At 33.9% G+C, this 16,876-nt stretch overlaps 2 protein-coding genes across 5 annotated transcripts in view; one reads left to right on the top strand and one right to left on the bottom strand.

Annotated features, from left to right (window-relative positions):
- The window catches only part of LOC140665638 (kin of IRRE-like protein 1), a 366,422-nt gene that overhangs the window by 41,830 nt on the left and 307,716 nt on the right, over nucleotides 1–16,876 (bottom strand). For all 4 annotated transcript variants that reach the window (XM_072891964.1, XM_072891961.1, XM_072891963.1 and 1 more), the window contains exons 5-7: nucleotides 13,941–14,031; nucleotides 13,700–13,812; nucleotides 10,718–10,884 (exon numbers count right to left, since the gene is read on the bottom strand). In XM_072891964.1, the coding sequence (XP_072748065.1) occupies nucleotides 10,718–10,884; nucleotides 13,700–13,812; nucleotides 13,941–14,031 (371 nt within the window). The remainder of the gene's footprint in view (nucleotides 1–10,717; nucleotides 10,885–13,699; nucleotides 13,813–13,940; nucleotides 14,032–16,876) is intronic.
- On the top strand, nucleotides 1,410–4,149 carry LOC140665641 (hrp65 protein-like). The gene is made up of 5 exons (XM_072891969.1): nucleotides 1,410–1,568; nucleotides 1,985–2,197; nucleotides 2,373–2,668; nucleotides 2,921–3,213; nucleotides 3,318–4,149. The coding sequence occupies exons 1-5, from the start codon at nucleotides 1,566–1,568 to the stop codon at nucleotides 3,389–3,391; spliced, it is 879 nt and encodes a 292-aa protein (XP_072748070.1). The 5' UTR covers nucleotides 1,410–1,565; the 3' UTR covers nucleotides 3,392–4,149.

Below are 16,876 nucleotides of genomic sequence, written 5' to 3'. Positions count from 1 at the left end.
TTTCACAAAATGCGACCTGCCTCTCAGCTGTTAATCGCTTCGTGTTTTAATCATTATGCTAATCGTATAACTACTATATATAGGCCAAATTTCGTAACTCTATGAATACGTAATGCTATCGACAATGTCGATAAATACTAATCATTGTATTATCCTCCTTTCCTTGCGTCTGTTGCTTCATGTCTTTACAACGTTGCATTGTTCTACTGCGTAATATTGATAATTATTAATAATCACGGGAATGTATGTATCATATAATCTTTACAACCTGCATTCTTGTTACTTCAATAAGGATCTCATCTTCGGAATATTTTTTTAAATGAAAACTATTATTAGAAATGATACCTATATTATCATGAATCAAATTATATTAATTCTTGCTTCAATAACACAATTAAAAAATAACACAAAAAAGAGAATAATTATTTTCCACCATTACACGCTTTTTTTATACTATGAATGATTTCGATTTTCCAAATTGTTTTATCACGTTATAATTTTAATAAATTTGTAATTAAAATTGCAAATAAGAACTATTTTAATTATTATATTGCAACTACGATATTATGTGATGCGTTAAAAGAATTTTTTCGCAATCAAAGTAAAATATGTTGTTAGAACTTTCAGTTCTCAAAAAGAATTTATTAAGTACATTATTAATAATTATTCATGGATAAAGATAGAGTTTGAGCAAAATGCAGGAAAATTGTGAATTTTTTTTTAGATCTTTGAAAGTCTACCAAATAATTTTCAATGACATTTCAGATATGTTTTTAATGACTTCAATTTTGATTAAACATAAGTGAAAATTTCTTGATAGATGTTCAATAAATAATAATTCGCAACTTTTTCCCAATAGATATTTCCTATATTTAATGTGTATATTTAATCATGGATATCTCTCATTAATTATAGTCGACACAACAAATTTCTTTTAAAATTTAAACGTCTTAATAATGTATTTTGTGTGTGTGTGTGTGTGTGTGTGTGTGTGGGGGGGGGGCTGTAATACAATTTCTGTAATACATTATATATTGTAGCTATAACATAAAATATATTAAAATAGTTTTTTCTTTTGTGTCATACATAATAAAGTAATTTAGAAGCTAGAATAATATACACCGTCGTTAAAAACCCCTATAAGAATAAATTATTTTCTTTTTTACGTTCAAAAATATTTTTTTTTATTTACCATGTAATTTATTGATGTAAATAGTACGGTCTGTCTAAAAAGAAGCTGTATACAAAATAATAAAAGATTTTCTTCATTTTAAATGTTTAATACTGTTGTATTAGATTATATTTACTTTATATATATATATATATATATAATGTACATATTTCTTCTTATTTGCCACAAATACGTGTTTAAATTTACTTAACATCTCTTTTCTTAGTTAGATAGATTTTTTAGTTTTGTTTATTTACACGGATATTGTAACGTACTCTGTCACAACCATCTATCTATTTTCGACCTACAGTTGTCTGTTACAGTTGTCGACTTCTTCGTTAATAGCAGTGTGTTCTACTGAAAACAATTACACTTTTTAATTTGATTTATATTTATGGTAAGAATATTTCTTTTAATGCATAATGAATTCAATATATATAAACAAAACAAAGTACAGATTTAGATTTGTTATATAAAACGTGATGAGCAAATTTTATATATATATAACTAGTGAAATAAAATTATATATTTAATGAATTGCTTTATATAAAATTCGTATATTAAAGCAATTTAATTATGACATTTATTTAGATTATAATTGAAAATATGTAAATTAAAAGAATATGTCGAAACAAATATATAATTTTGAGTGTCGATATAAACGAAGGTCGGCGTCAACGAAAAAAAACACAGTAAAACAAATAAATAAACAGACGGAAAAACATGAGCAATAAAATACACACAACTATATTTCTTTGAACGATTCTTATTTTTCTTCAAAATGCAGTCACAATTAAAATACATCGTTTTTAGGACATAATGATACACATTACCGCCGATAGACCAACGAGCACGTTTCAACCGGAACCACAGGTAAAGAATAAGAAAAATTCCCTCAGCAAAGTTTATATTGGAAACTTGAGACAGGATATGACAGAAGAAGAAATACGGATACTGTTAAGAAAATACGGAGAAGTAATGAAATGCGAGTTGCACTTAGAGAAAGCTTGCGCTATTGTTGAAATGGTAATCGGAGAAAAGTTCTGTATATACAATAATTAATGATTAAACAATTATTACATATGCTTTATACAAGATGATTATAATAATTATTCCGTTTGAAACAGAAGATTAATTGATTATAGAAAAATTCATGATATAAATTATTTATTATTACTAATGATTTTTTTCTGCACTCTAGGATTGTACAGCAAATGCAAAGAAGGCAAAACGCGAGCTGCATGGTAGATGGTACAAAGATCGACAACTCGAGATACATCTCGATGTTCAGGCGATTAGATTTGAAAAACTTAGCTCCTGGATACCTAATGAACCGCTCGAAAAAGCGTTTGGTATATCAACCGGCAAAATCGAGCGTACGATAGTTTTTCTTGATGCTAAAAACTCAAGTATCGGCGAAGGAATCATCAATTTCCAGACAGAGAAGAACGCTCAGTTGGTCCTGAAATGTTCGCGAAAATGCCACATACTTATGAAGTGAGTTGCCAACATTTTCTAATTCTTGACGAAAATTGACTTTTAATGGATATTAATCCATAAGTGCCAAATTAGAAAACTGAAAGAAAATGGAAAATTATAATTTTATAATTAAATAATTTCGTTGTGAATTATTAGAGAACACGTAGCATTATTATAATTAAGTAATAAAAGAAAGAAACAGAGAGAGAGAAATTTTAATTAAAAAAATTATATGATTAAAAATGTATAAGTTTCCATATATCGTTTCAGCGATCTTCAACCAGTAAACGTGGAGTCGGTTGAACAAAATAATGTAAACGACCTGCTTACAATTAGAAATAAGAACCTACCACGCAATGCTCCGAAATTCTGTACAGTCAGAAAGATCAGGTCGTACTCCTGCGTACGATTGCATATCAAGTGTAAATATAATAAACAATGGAAAATGTTATACGAGGAATATGAAAGAAAGAGAGAAGAACTCGAGCGAGAATTGATGATGGAAAAAGAAAAGCTTGAAGTCCAATTAGAATACGAGCTTGAAAAGATATTTCTGAGCAAACGTATTGTATCCGAGTATTCTTGCGTGAAACATTGTTCTTTTTTTTTTTTTTTTTTTTTTTTTTTTTTTACAAACATACAAATAATCACGCTTTATACATTGCAGAGAAATATGCGATCGCGTTCCACAAGCAAATGATAATGAAGGAGCTACAAAATAAAGAGAGAAGGCTATTCTAGAGGGAAATAAAACGGCAACAGCGAGAAGAGTTACACTACAGCAAACAATAATATAAAGAAAGAGACGAAAGAGACTGATAACACAGTTGTTAACGAACGTCAAGACAAGACTGCAATTCTAAATATGTTCACTGCATCATATTTAGAACATAAATATAAAACAAAAAGAATTGAGAATTCATAATCTCGATTATTATATTCGTAGATTTGTATTGTATTTGTAGGTTCAAAGAGTAAACAAGCCAGGCGGGTTATCTTGATGGAAAAAATTACTATTCTACGTTCCAAGAGTTATAACAACGAATATATGGCTAGTCGGCGACTATCAATCAGAAAAGAGAGCTAGTTAATTATAGTCGTTATCATCATAAACATAATCGTTTGTTTTTTTTTTTTTACTTAATACCATAGTAAATGTATCACAAGAGATATGCTACGCATCTATTTATGTATGCAATTATGCATATAAATATGTAAAGAATAAAAAAATAACGTTCTTTATAAGGCGTATTATGAGATTCCAAGAACTATATCGAACTGTCACTCGACATGGTTGCGAATAGGTTCTCATTAATATAATATGAAATTATTTTACCACATTTGTGATTACATAAATTCTTTTTCAGAAACTATAATAGAAATAAATAAATTAATAAGGCTATCAAACTCATATCTTTGTATTAAATAATTAGAAGAAATATTCTAAATATTCCCCTTCTAGTTTAATTATTTATGGCTTGACACATAAATCAAATATTATTTGCAAGAATTATCAGAAAATATTTCGAGATTTTATTCACACATTAATTAATAACTAAATTACTGAATTTAATTATAAATAATTATAATTATAATTATAAGTTATAAATTACAAAATTAATTGTAAATAATTAAATTAATAATTAAATAATTTTAAATAATAAATTCAAATACTAAATATAAATTTCCTTCAATTAATCATAATCGATTAAGACTTGAATAATAATAATACACATATACTCTCTTCCTCTCTCTCTCTCTCTCTCTCTCTTTCTCTCTCTCTTTCTTACACTAATAAATGATAACTATTACAGAAAAATGAAGCATTTATAATAATTTGACAGCAAATTTGATCAATGCATTGCTACAGGTTGATATAATTTTTTAATAGATTTGCATTATAACGGGGAGTTCGTTTCATTGTAATATAACAAATTTTTTATTTTGGTTGATACTAAATGTTTACTATTGCCTTCTCCGTAATCTCATCGAACAATAATTTTCATATAAAAAAAAACTGTGATAAGGTAGCCAGAAGGTAATTTCTCCTTGACCTTTTGTATTTTTCAATCTACGTTATTTTTTATAAGAGATGTAACTGCTGCTACCAGATATATGTTGTTAGATTCACTATTCTCACCGATGAAAAAATACTATTTTATACTTGTTGTTGATAATATTCAGTGAGAAATGTAAATAACAAACTTCTCTTAAATAACCAATCTTTTAAAGAAATTCTGTAGAAGAATATATTATTTTGGGCGTTGAAAGATTATATTATAATGCATTATGAATGTTCATTTTCTTAAATAATACGATATAATTTCTTGACCTTACACGTGATACACGCCTGATAATATAATTTGATGTAAGCATGTTCTCATTTCATTAAGTTTTAATCTATTATATAATCGGCAAATTTTTGAGACTGTAACTTTATAGATATCTTATTAATAATACCCGCGTTTGATTGCAGGTAAATTTGTATATATCATAATATTCGCAAGTTGACTAAGAACATCATCATTCAGTTTTTTTTATAAAATGCTAAAAAATATTTCGGTGTACCTTTTGATTTAATGTATCTCGCAAATTGTATAACAACACCTATCTCACTTTCTAATATCTCAGAGAATTCGAATATTTACAACAAAGCCGTAATTTTAATTAAGCCGCGTGATTTGTGTTTATAATATTCAACATTAAGATGTTTTTCTCAATTTAATATCTACCATAGCAATAGCTGTACAGCAATAGCCATAGCTTGAATTTTTAATAAAGTTTTTTTCATTCATAACGTTATATAGGATACCGATATTATAGATACAAACTATATCTGAATCGATAAAAATTCGATCTTCTTATTTTTTGATAAAAATTTGGTACGTGATTAAATAAAGTTTTCGCTTGATATCAAATAAGAATTTATCATCCATATTTATCCCAAATAAAACGGCTTTTTATAAAAGCTTGTTTTTATATTTTTGAATCGTTAAAAATTTCAAGGTTTTCCATTTATCTAGATCATTTGTGTCAGCTTATATTTTTTTAATTATAATGTATTTTTTAATTATGAAGCTTACTTTATATAACTGGTGATAAGATTTCAAACAAAATCTCATATATAATTTAACACATCATGTAATTTAAAAACTGAATCTCAGAAACCGACGTGTATTATAAATACAAAAATTAATTAAATTTTATACACTGTATTATATATCGAACTGCATATGAATGCGTAATCTAATAATGATATGTCATAAAGACGAATTTAAAAACGCATTATAAGAATATATCCGATATATTATATTATTTTCTCTTTTGAAAACACAGACAAGATTGATTAATCGAAAAATCCATTAGAATGTACATACATACGCCAATATCGAAAGGATTAAAAGATGGTATCGCAACATGCGCTCTTCTTTGTTTTGCGTTCATTTTTTTAGATGGATAAATATAATTTAAAAAATAATAATTTCGCGGAGCAAAAGAAAGAGAAATTGAGGTTGAGTTTTGAATCTTTTGCACGGTATAATTACGTGGCGCAACGTGGCGAGTGAAAACGGAATGACAAAAAAAACAATGAGAGAAAAATCTGATCCGACGCGCCGCAACCCATGGTTAATTTCAGTTATATTAGGTCCCGCAGGAACAGATAGCGTAAGCAACCGCGGTAACATCTGTCGGAAATTCGTCCCCTCGAAAAAGCTCCAAGCTCCCGCCGACGCGGTAAAAATCTTTTCTAAACAGCGCAGATTCCGAGCGCGAGGTTTCGCTTACTTTTCATACAGAAACGAAGACATGTGAGAGCTGTTCAGTGCTTGTATTGTAAATTATCTCACGTATTTTTCCTATCTCTCATGTGGAAAGAGTTTGAAGAGAACTCTGCAGGACGAAGGTATATTTTAAAATAATAGACAAAAATCAACGATATCTCCAAGATGATTTGTCACGTTACGCCAAAACGAGTCAAAGGTAGAATCATTAAATAACTCTGCGGGAAAAAAAATAAAAAAGTGACAACTAAACGCGTGGGCTAAACGATGCGTCGATGCGGTTGAGCAGAAATTTTTGCCGAGTGGCAATCAATCATTCTCGTAATGTAGGTTTGCGTCTGACAAAGATATAATTATTTTATAAGATAAGAGAAGTTTTTATGAAGGATCTTTCATCTCATAATATAGCAAAAAGTAAGATATATAAAATAAAAAATCAATTATTGCATGACAAGAGTGACAGGGAGATAAGAGATAGAGAGATAATTTCCAAATCCGTAAGTACACGGTAACCAGTAACGGAGTTTTCGCCTACCTGGGGAATAAACGCGCCCGCGATACGGGACGGAGACGCCAAAATGTCGTTGAGCATTGCGGCCGGAGGTTGTTAATGAACTACGTGAAATTAATTAGGACCGCGTGTCACAACGCTCGGAGACAACGCCAACTCCGAAGCGCGCGCGCGCTCTCTCTCTCTCTCTCTCTCTCTCTCTCTCTTTCTCTCTCTCTCTCTCTCTCTCTCTCTCTCTCTCTCTCTCTCTCCCTCTCTCTCTCTCTCTCTCCCTCTCGCAGACCAAACGCCGAAGTTGCAACGCCGATTCCAAATTATCGATAATATGAGGCCCCATGGGGGTCCTTCCCTCCCCTCCCCCGTGCGTACTCAACTATCACGATTCTAGCGGCATCCCGACATATAAAGTTCGCAACGTCCGACGTGATCGAGGCATCTCCATTTGAGTCCGAATTGATGATGAACTTTCTCGCGCACGGAAATTGCATCAAGCAAGATCACGCGATTACTATATTCGCGTCTCTGTATTTGCAGAAACGGAAGAGTCAATCCTATTATAATTCTGTATGGAATAATTAAACAGATGAAGTATAAAAATATCCAAGTTGCTGGATTTGACGATGATCTTTAAGTGACCTTTATTTCATACTTTCACGATATATATTTGATTTGAGCCAACTTTGTTCTATTTCAAGGAGGCCACATATGGTTGATCACGCGTAACTCTGTGATATTTCATTTTAAAAATATCAAGATCACCTTGAATAAAATGTTGGATATTCTTATTGATATAAGCGAGATGAGATACATATAAGCTGAGATGAATGGAATGACCTATATTCTACGACATTTCATATTTTAAAGGAAATGTCGATGGAACCGACATCGCACATATAGTATCGTGATACGAACTTATGGACCTTAAAATTTAACACAGAACGGTCAAAAGCAAAATATGATCTAATATTATACGTATACGCGGACCAAAGAGAATTTCATTTCCCACATAATTATACATCAGCATTATATAATTACTAACCATTAATCAATATATACGACCTCCGGCCCCGCAATACAGCGGTTTATGGAAGCAATTTAATTTTCATAATTACACATGACATATCTTTCCCGTCGATTTGACGTTTCATTCATTATGTCGTGATTAATAAATAACGATTCCCCGCAGAGTTTCTTGTCTCCCTGCCCACGTTCAGATGTAGTTTAACAGATACTTCAGAAAGCCAACAGTAATGCGTTCTTGACGATACGTACATTATCGGATAATGTTGTCGAATATTCCCGACGGTAGATTTTCGCGTTGATTCGCGTCCGTTCTTGTAACGGCCGTGTCTAGCGGAAAGAGCTTTTAGTATTGTAATATTTTGACGAGTATCACATAACTCGCTATTATACAGTGAGTTTCCGACACCCCTTTAAATATCGTAATATTCCCTTCCCAAAAAGGAAAATGAAGAGTACTGGAATGCAAATATCATCCCTAGTATCTCTTTGAAAAAAAAAAAAAATCATATATTTATGTAAATATAAAAAAAATTATATCAAGGACGAAAGATTGTTAGCATATGAAATAATTTATAAATACGATTCGATCTTTTTAATATTTATAACAGACATATCACGCGCGGAGAAAATTTTGCAAATTACATGAAAAATACATTCTCTTTTATAATATTTATTATAAAACTGGAATATAACGACATGATATTTATTATAATAAAAATTGTAATTGTCCTTTTTTGTTTTATTGCTGGTGATTATACATTTGTTTGTGCATCAAAATATTTGAATAATTACAACACTCCTTTGTAAAATATAATACATATATAATATTATTGTGTATGAATGAAAATATCGTGTAATTTCTTTTATATGCTATTATATTCCATGATTACAAAAACAGAATTAAAATTATATTGTAATTTTTACTATATATATATATATATATATAGTATCTCCCGTGTAAACCAATACTCTCCGTGACTTGCTTTCAATTCGTTTAGTTAAACGCGATGAGCGAACATCATCCTTCGATTGTCTCGGCGTGGGACTACAACCCCATAGAAGAGGTAAATATAAAGCAATATGAACCTGGAATTGCGGACGGAAACCATGAATCGGTACAGCTTAATTGGCAATTAGCATGCCGCCAATGAAAATATCTGGAGTCGACAGGTGTGGTTGCTTAATTCAATCGGCACGTCTCGAAAGTTCCGATCTCCGCTACCCGCCGACGCTATCGCCGCTTTCAACCTCCCTTTCGATTCGCTTTCAACCCGCTATCACAATCGGATGTGACTCGAGCTCAGACGAATCCAATCCGTTCGGAGAGAGTACCGATTCTTTATTTGTACCTGGCCCCTCTTCTCTCTCTTTCTCTCTCTCTCTCTCTCTCTCTCTCTCTCTCTCTCTCTCTCTCTCTCTCTCTCTCTCTCTCTCTCTCTCTTTCTTTCTTTCTTTCTCTCTTTTGCTTTCTATATCCTTCTTCTTTGTCCTGGTCCGCCCGAGGTCTTATGACTGTGCTTCTCTCGCGAGAATCTCTCCCACGGGAAAGATTCGCTACCGAGGAGTGTAGTTATCGGTTCCCCGGGGCGTTTCGACCTTTTTATCCCCCGCGTCCCTCCCCGCGCTCGTTCAACGTCTTATTCTGAACAAGCTCGGTAACCGGCACGTAACTCACGAAAGTGTCATTGGAAAATTGACTTGACTCTCGCTATTATTGGGATATATTCTGTATCCCTATCTGAGAAAACGGGTCGGCGTCAGATTTTATTTTTCAAACATCAATTGGTCTCGTTATTCAATCCAATTTGAATGTAAGGCATTTAATTGGCGCGAACAAGTGGCAATTTTTTTCAAGAAGAAAACGTTGTACAAACGAAAGGGTCGCCTTAACTATTTACGACGAGAGAATTCTTATTCTTGATTTTTATAAAAGATAAAGACCTTTTTTTTTGGACCTTTCTCACAGTCTTTTCGCAGATATATATATACTCATATATATATAAAAATTTGGCAAACTTACGACAAAATTTCTCCGCAGCATTGAGCGCAAAAATAATATGTGTTTAACTAATTGAAATTTCGAATTCGTACAATTTTCGATTCGATCGACAGACTTTTTAGCGCGGGAAAAACTCGCAACGAATCCGTTTGTATAAATTTACGAATTCACGAGAAAATACAGCTAAAAGATACAAAGTTCCTAAGCTTTATAAATGAAAGTTGGAAGCAACTCAACGAAATTGAGTCTGACAACGCACCGTCGCGTTATCCCGGCTCCCGGTCTCTCTCTTTTTTTTTTTTTAAACTCCTGGTCGACGATTAATTAACGACGATGACCCGACTCGAGGATAATAAGCGCAGCTCAACCGTTAATTACATGCCTCTGCGCGCCACGAGAATTACGTACAAATCGAATCGCGTTAAAACAAGCGGCGCTATTAGCAAATAAGTCCTGATTAATCGACGAAGCACGTAGCCGAGAGATAAAGTTCGCACCTTCGGGATTAGCCAAAGCGCGCGAGTCCTCACGGCTGTGTATCCTCGGTGTTTTACGAAAGTGCCGGAACAAAAATGAAAGCGACAGGTCGACGAAGAAAAAGGCGGAAGAGAGAGGAGGTGGCTTTTGTGCAGGCCGTGAGATAAAAGATACGGGACGCGCCACGTAAAGGTAAGCCAGGAGAGGGATAAAGAGCGGCTACTTCTAGCTTGAGGATCCGCTGTGTGTTACTTTTTCTTATTTCTTTTCCTTACCGTCGTGTGCTTCAGCTGTCTTCTCCGACCCTTATACCAGGTTATCACCGCGGGTGGCCTTGAACCAGTAGTCTCGCACTCCATATCGTATCGCTTGCCCGCTAGGAGCGACTCGTTCCCGATTCCTTTCCTGCCTGGCCTTCTTATGATCACAGCTAGAGGTTTCACTAGAAAAGAAAAATAACTCTCGAAGATATTGTCTATATATTATACGCACACACCTGATGTTGCGTCATAACGTATATTCTGCTAAATCCAAATATTCTTCTCTCTCTCTCTCTCTCTCTCTCTCTCTCTTTTAAAAATATTCTTTATAATGTAATTTTAAAATATTAACTATAGAATTCAATCAATTAATTTAACATTTTCGCATGTAAGTTTTTTTATTTTAATTCTGGTAAATGCAGTCTGCCAGGAATTATCACCTTTTCAATAAAAAAAATTTAACCGCTTTTTTTTCAAAATTTTATAAACACTTCGAAAATTATCCGCCTTAAATGAATGTAAAATAAATTAAAAAAATATTAATAAAGTTGGCTTGGCATATCTTTTTAAAAATTTCTATTAATATAAACATAAAAATATATTGGATATTTTGTATGTATTTTGGATAAAAATTTTATTACCATTTGCCTCAAGAAATTAAAAATGACGGATGAAAAAATGAGTAAAAACCATGGCCATGTCAAATCGGCGAAAAAATGGATCTCACGTTATAAAATGATAGATTGCATTCGCCCTTCACTTTTGAGCGAAGCTTCGGCATTTCGTTTCGTCGTATCGATACGGTCGTCGCGTCGCGCGCAAAACGTGAAAGTAATTGCGTAAGTTAAACAAATATATTCGATGTCGCGCCCAGGCGCGAACGTGCAATGCATCCAATGTGCATTTATTCGCCAAATATTTTTGCGCAAGATATGACTATTTAGTCGTATAAATATTTTATGCGGTACTGTCCCTTTTTCCATCCTTCACCCTCCACGTAGTCACGAAGCGCATTGTTACTTTTCACAATCATTGTTTTCCAATCTATTATTAATAATTTTGCACTTTATCGAGTTTCACGTATATATACGTGTGCGTGTGCCTGTGCGTGTGTGTGTGTGTGTGCGTATGCGATAAAAACTGCAATGTCCTAAATTTTACTCGCGAAGTGACGATCGCTCTGTCGGCCAATAAATTCAGGTTTCCAATTCGCCGGTGTCGACTAGATACGATTCGTTCGTCTGTGAAATATGAAAAACCGTGAATAGAGGCTTCCATACGGTTGTTTGCGTTGCACTTCGTTTCGATAATAGTAGTCGCAATTTATTATATATTATCTTTATATTAATGTTTCCAGTGAATGCTGACGAAAATGATAAATATTTAATACTCCATTTGCGTAATTGAATAACTTATTCTAATGGCGAACAATTTTTTTGTTTCTTTCTCTCCTTCTTTTATCTTATTTTCCAGTTTAATAAAGATCTAATAAAATTTTATAGACCAATAGAATATTATAGTTATTCAATTTCGTGAATAGGTATTGCATTGACTTATCGTTAGACGTCCATTGAAAAATATATAAAAATATGTTTATGTAAATTATATATTTATACAGTTTAAAGTTGAAAATGACAGTCTACACGAAATTGTGAGATAAAATATAAAACTTAAATATGTACGTTATTGTCGTAGCAATATGACTTGTCCCGATAACGTTCACCAACTTTGATCAATCTTCAAAGTTAACGCTGATGAGCTCTGATGCGCCCGTCGAAACGACGATCTCGCGATTGATGCAAACTGATGAAAGTACAGAAGGACGTTTCCTGTTTGTACGAAAAAAACTCTGATTTTTATTCCGCGACTTAATAAAATAAAACGACGACAGGAAATAAATACGCACAGCCACTTTGCCAACGTAACGAAAAATCAAAGAGTGTTCAATCGTTAGATTAGGCTAGATCTCTCCTCTTTCCCTCATCACAGTTTTCTCTCTAATCGCTTCAATCTGAAATTTTTTTATTCCTCGTCATGATTTCTCTCTCTCTCTCTCTCTCTCTCTTTCTCTCTCTTTTCATCGATAATTGGCCTTCAATTTCGTTAATAGCCTCGACAAAAATCCTTCCTGATTTTTGGAAGGTCTGATTATTGGACGTGTATCGATCACGGATGTTTTTCGTGTAAAAACGAAATTCCCGTTTCCATAATACACGTGTAAAAAAAGCGAACGAGATTGATGGAATCTTACGAGAACGTCAGTGATGGATAAGGGGGTAATCGAATCAAGGGCCGGCAATCGAATAATCGAGGTTTACGAGTGAAAATGGCAACAAACATCCCTATCAGTGTCTCGAATCTGTCGCGACCGTTTGATAGTCCGGCGAGATAAGATTCCACGTGTTTGCCAATTTTTCGGTGTAGTAGGAAAATTAGAACCTTATCCCTATTCTACGTCTCACCCTCCTCTTCCCATCCCGTGCTAGGGAATTAACGAAGAATTCTAATTTTGCGAAGCCTGGGGAATAGTCTGCTTTTCATGTATCTTCGCGCTCTTTCTCAGAAGAGGGAAAAGGAGCGGCCCCCGAACGAGCCGGGTCCCCCCCTTTTCTCCCCGAGAAAGTAGGTTTAATATATTTCTCGTCTTATCTCGCTTTATCTTCCCGTAAAGGCGACTCACCCAGCGACGAGGGAGCAAAGGATGTTGGCCCACTTTTGGTGTCTCGTAGATTTTATCGTTAATGCGAGACAAGATAGGCTTAGGGGCGAGGCTTCTCTGATTTGTTGGCCACGTGATAAGAATTTATATTTCCCTTTTGCTTTCATTAGTCTACTGCGCTTTTAATAAAAGCATTCGGTTTTTGTTTAAGAGCGAGAAGCGAAAATTCGTAGACAAGAATATTTATCCGCGTGTAAAGACCGCCTTTTCCTAGAGGAATCTTTTCTTCAATTGAAAATCGATAAAAGAAGAATTTAATTTTAATTTAATTTGCTTACAATTGAGATCCAAAGAAATCGAGGTTTCCTTTGCGTCCACCAAATCCGTGTTGCGTGCTACGCAGGTAAAGTTTGAGCCGAGATCGGATCGGCTGATGGGCTGTAGCGTTAATCTGTTGAAAGAAATTAAGCGGTTATGTGAAGAGTTAATCTCATGCCAGAGTTAAAAAAGAAAAACGAGACAATTTTCCGCGCATAGAAAAATAATTACACACGAATATCTTTGTCCAAGAAATTGTACCTGTTCTCGATTACATCGCCAGCATTATGTTCGTACTCCTCGTCTTTCACTCGGCCATTTACGAGCCATCTGACCATAGGCTGCGGCTTACCTGTAACAAACGCAAGACGTCCAACTTATTTAAAGTTTCATAATGTGTTACCTGTACGGGGCTGATAGTTTTAATCTAGCTCGTCTCTCACAATTGATTACTTTCCGTAAAAGTTTTCTACACGTATTTCTCTCGTACCTATCATTTAGAGCCGAAAAAACGAGGGATGACGGGCGCGAGAAAAGCTCGTATACGGGCTTGTGCAACGGGCTTTGCCGGGACTACTAAGCGGTAGACGAGTTCTCTCCGAGAACTTTTAAATTAGCCGATACCCCCGTGTTTTCCGTGCGGTATGCCAAACAAAAACTAGGAGCGAGACTTCAGGGGTCTTTCGAGGCTGCTAGCTCGATAACCGGAAGTTATAGCTTGCCAGCCGCGCCGATAGAGAAGCGGGAGAGGGAAAGGCAATAAATACGCCGGAATAGACACGGCTCGGGAACGCGCGATCAAAGTGATTGAAAAATTAAAAACGAGATTACTCGCCGGGCCCGCAGAGCGTTCCGGGCTCTTTCGATGTTCGAAATAAAGTGCGCGCCAAAGTAAGCGCAGTGTATTACACATACCGCTCGCTCGCTCGTTCGCGTTAAAACATTTTTTTTTGCTCTTCGTTATCGCTTTAAAGTGTTTAAACAATGTGCCTTATTTCCTATAAATAGAGGGACTATTAACGGCACGTTTTTGCCGCAGTTTCGGTTTGCGAAGTTGCTGTGATAATCGATACGAGAAAAAGAAACTGGCAATTACAATACGGCAGAATATTTTCTATATATCGTCAATTCTCTTTAAATCTTTTTTTATACGATAATACGTACATGTGATATATGTACGTAGTTTTCTTCTACTAATAAAATAAACAATAGTCGCTTTTTTGTGCTTCGCGCCTATACACAATTCTCCTAACTTTTTTTTTTTAAATAATATGTTAAAGGATAAAATAATTTGATTTGATGCACGGATATAACGGTATTTTACCGCGATGTATATTAGCTTGGCTTTGCTGATTATCGCGCTAATATTTGTGTTACCTGGCCGGAGTTGTGGAATACAGATTGACGATGTGACCAAAGAGAACCGTGTAACGATGGTAACCGTAGTTTGCACTGGATACGGACGGAAATAATTCCTCTTACGGGAAATAATGTTGGTCTCTGCGCAATCTCGCTTCGTTTCATACTTATTGAGGATGTATATTTACAGCTCTGTCTCTCTCTCTCTCTCTCTCTCTCTCTCTCTCTACCTTTCTGAAATGAGTTTTCATAAATAATGGTACGCGAATTCGGATCCAAATTTTCTGATCGTGCATTACACATCTGAAAGCAATTTGTAAATTCGCGTGTCATGAAAAATTATTTACGAATTAATTATTCTGCCGAGAGAGATACGATATAAAATACGCAGTATTTTCTTTACGTAAAACATACGCAATTTTTTTAATAATATTTTTCCTAATTTTTGTTTAATTAAAATTTGCTTGAATTAATTTGCAGTAAATTATAAGTATAACACAACTATGTTGTGTAATAAAAATAAAAAATGTGAGGAAAAAATATTGAAAATTTTAGAAATTATTGAAAATCGTTTAAGTAGATATTCTTTTTTACTAATATAATTTACTGATATAAAATACTAATATAAATTACCAATATAAATTCTGATCTTCTGTACCAGTAGAAAAAGATTGTCGATATCTTTTGTAATTTTAACGCGAGTCACGAAAATTCAGTTGAAAAAAATTATGAAAAATAAGTTTTATTTTGCTTATAAAACTGTTTTATTTACGAGCATATGTATTTTTCATCAATTCTTCCAATACTACTACAACGCAACACATGTCTCAAAAAATATTTGAAAAAATGCTATTAGAATTACAAAAATTTTTTCAGCAATGAAAAAAAAAAAAAAAACAATAAACGAAGATTTATTGCAAATCGCATAAATATTTCCATTCGCAAAAGTTAATTTCAATTTAAATTAATATCACATAATGAATTCGAAATGTGTTTTACATTTTATATAGATATTACGCGCGCAGTTATCAATATTTATATTTCCTTATCGATATAATGTTGTGCGGAATATGAAATCGTTTCTGGGAAAAACCTTTTTTTTTTTTTGACCTACATACGCGTGGCGTAATCAAACGAAAATCGCTGGGAAAATGGACGGTAGCCTCGAAGCCTCGCAGAATTTCGGGGGAAAAATGTGCCATCCGAATGCCGTCGTTTCATTGTTATTCACGGTGGTGTACGACGCCGGAAACGCAATTTAATCAGGTCCGGTGTAACATCGGCGCGGCACTTAAAATTGCAACCTGATCTCCAAGCCGGAAAACACATAGCACACGATGCGGGAACAGCCTCTCGTTTAGATTAGTTCCATATCATTGTTATTCACGATGCCCGCCAATCCTGATTGCGTTTTAACCGTCTCGTTGCTTTCGATTCTCATCGTTCTCGCCCCCGAAACCCCCCCCCTGTTTCCCCTCCCTGTTCGTTTCGCTTCTTTTTCTCGCGCAACGCCGTCTGGCCAACGTCATATTGCCGCTTCATCTCTCAAAATTAATTCTATTATGTTTGTTATAGATTTTGCCTGAGAGTTTATGACTTTTTGCACAGATACGATAAATAAATTTTAAAGATAAAAGGAACCTCTATGATTTTATTTTCGGATTTATAAATGTAAAATTCTCATATTTATGCATGCATATTCAGTATGTCTTTTTTAATTAATAATTTTTAATAATTTTAATCGTGTTGAGATATAAAAGTATACCTTGACATATCCATTGTACAATAATAATTACCAGTATACTTTCTTAAATGGAATCATTGCTTATCATTGATAA

This window comes from Anoplolepis gracilipes, chromosome 5 (assembly GCF_047496725.1).
Source record: "Anoplolepis gracilipes chromosome 5, ASM4749672v1, whole genome shotgun sequence".
In the NCBI taxonomy this organism is placed as follows: domain Eukaryota; kingdom Metazoa; phylum Arthropoda; class Insecta; order Hymenoptera; family Formicidae; genus Anoplolepis; species Anoplolepis gracilipes.
The sequence above is the reverse complement of the archived record's forward strand: the minus strand, read 5'-3'. Positions and strand labels throughout refer to the sequence as shown.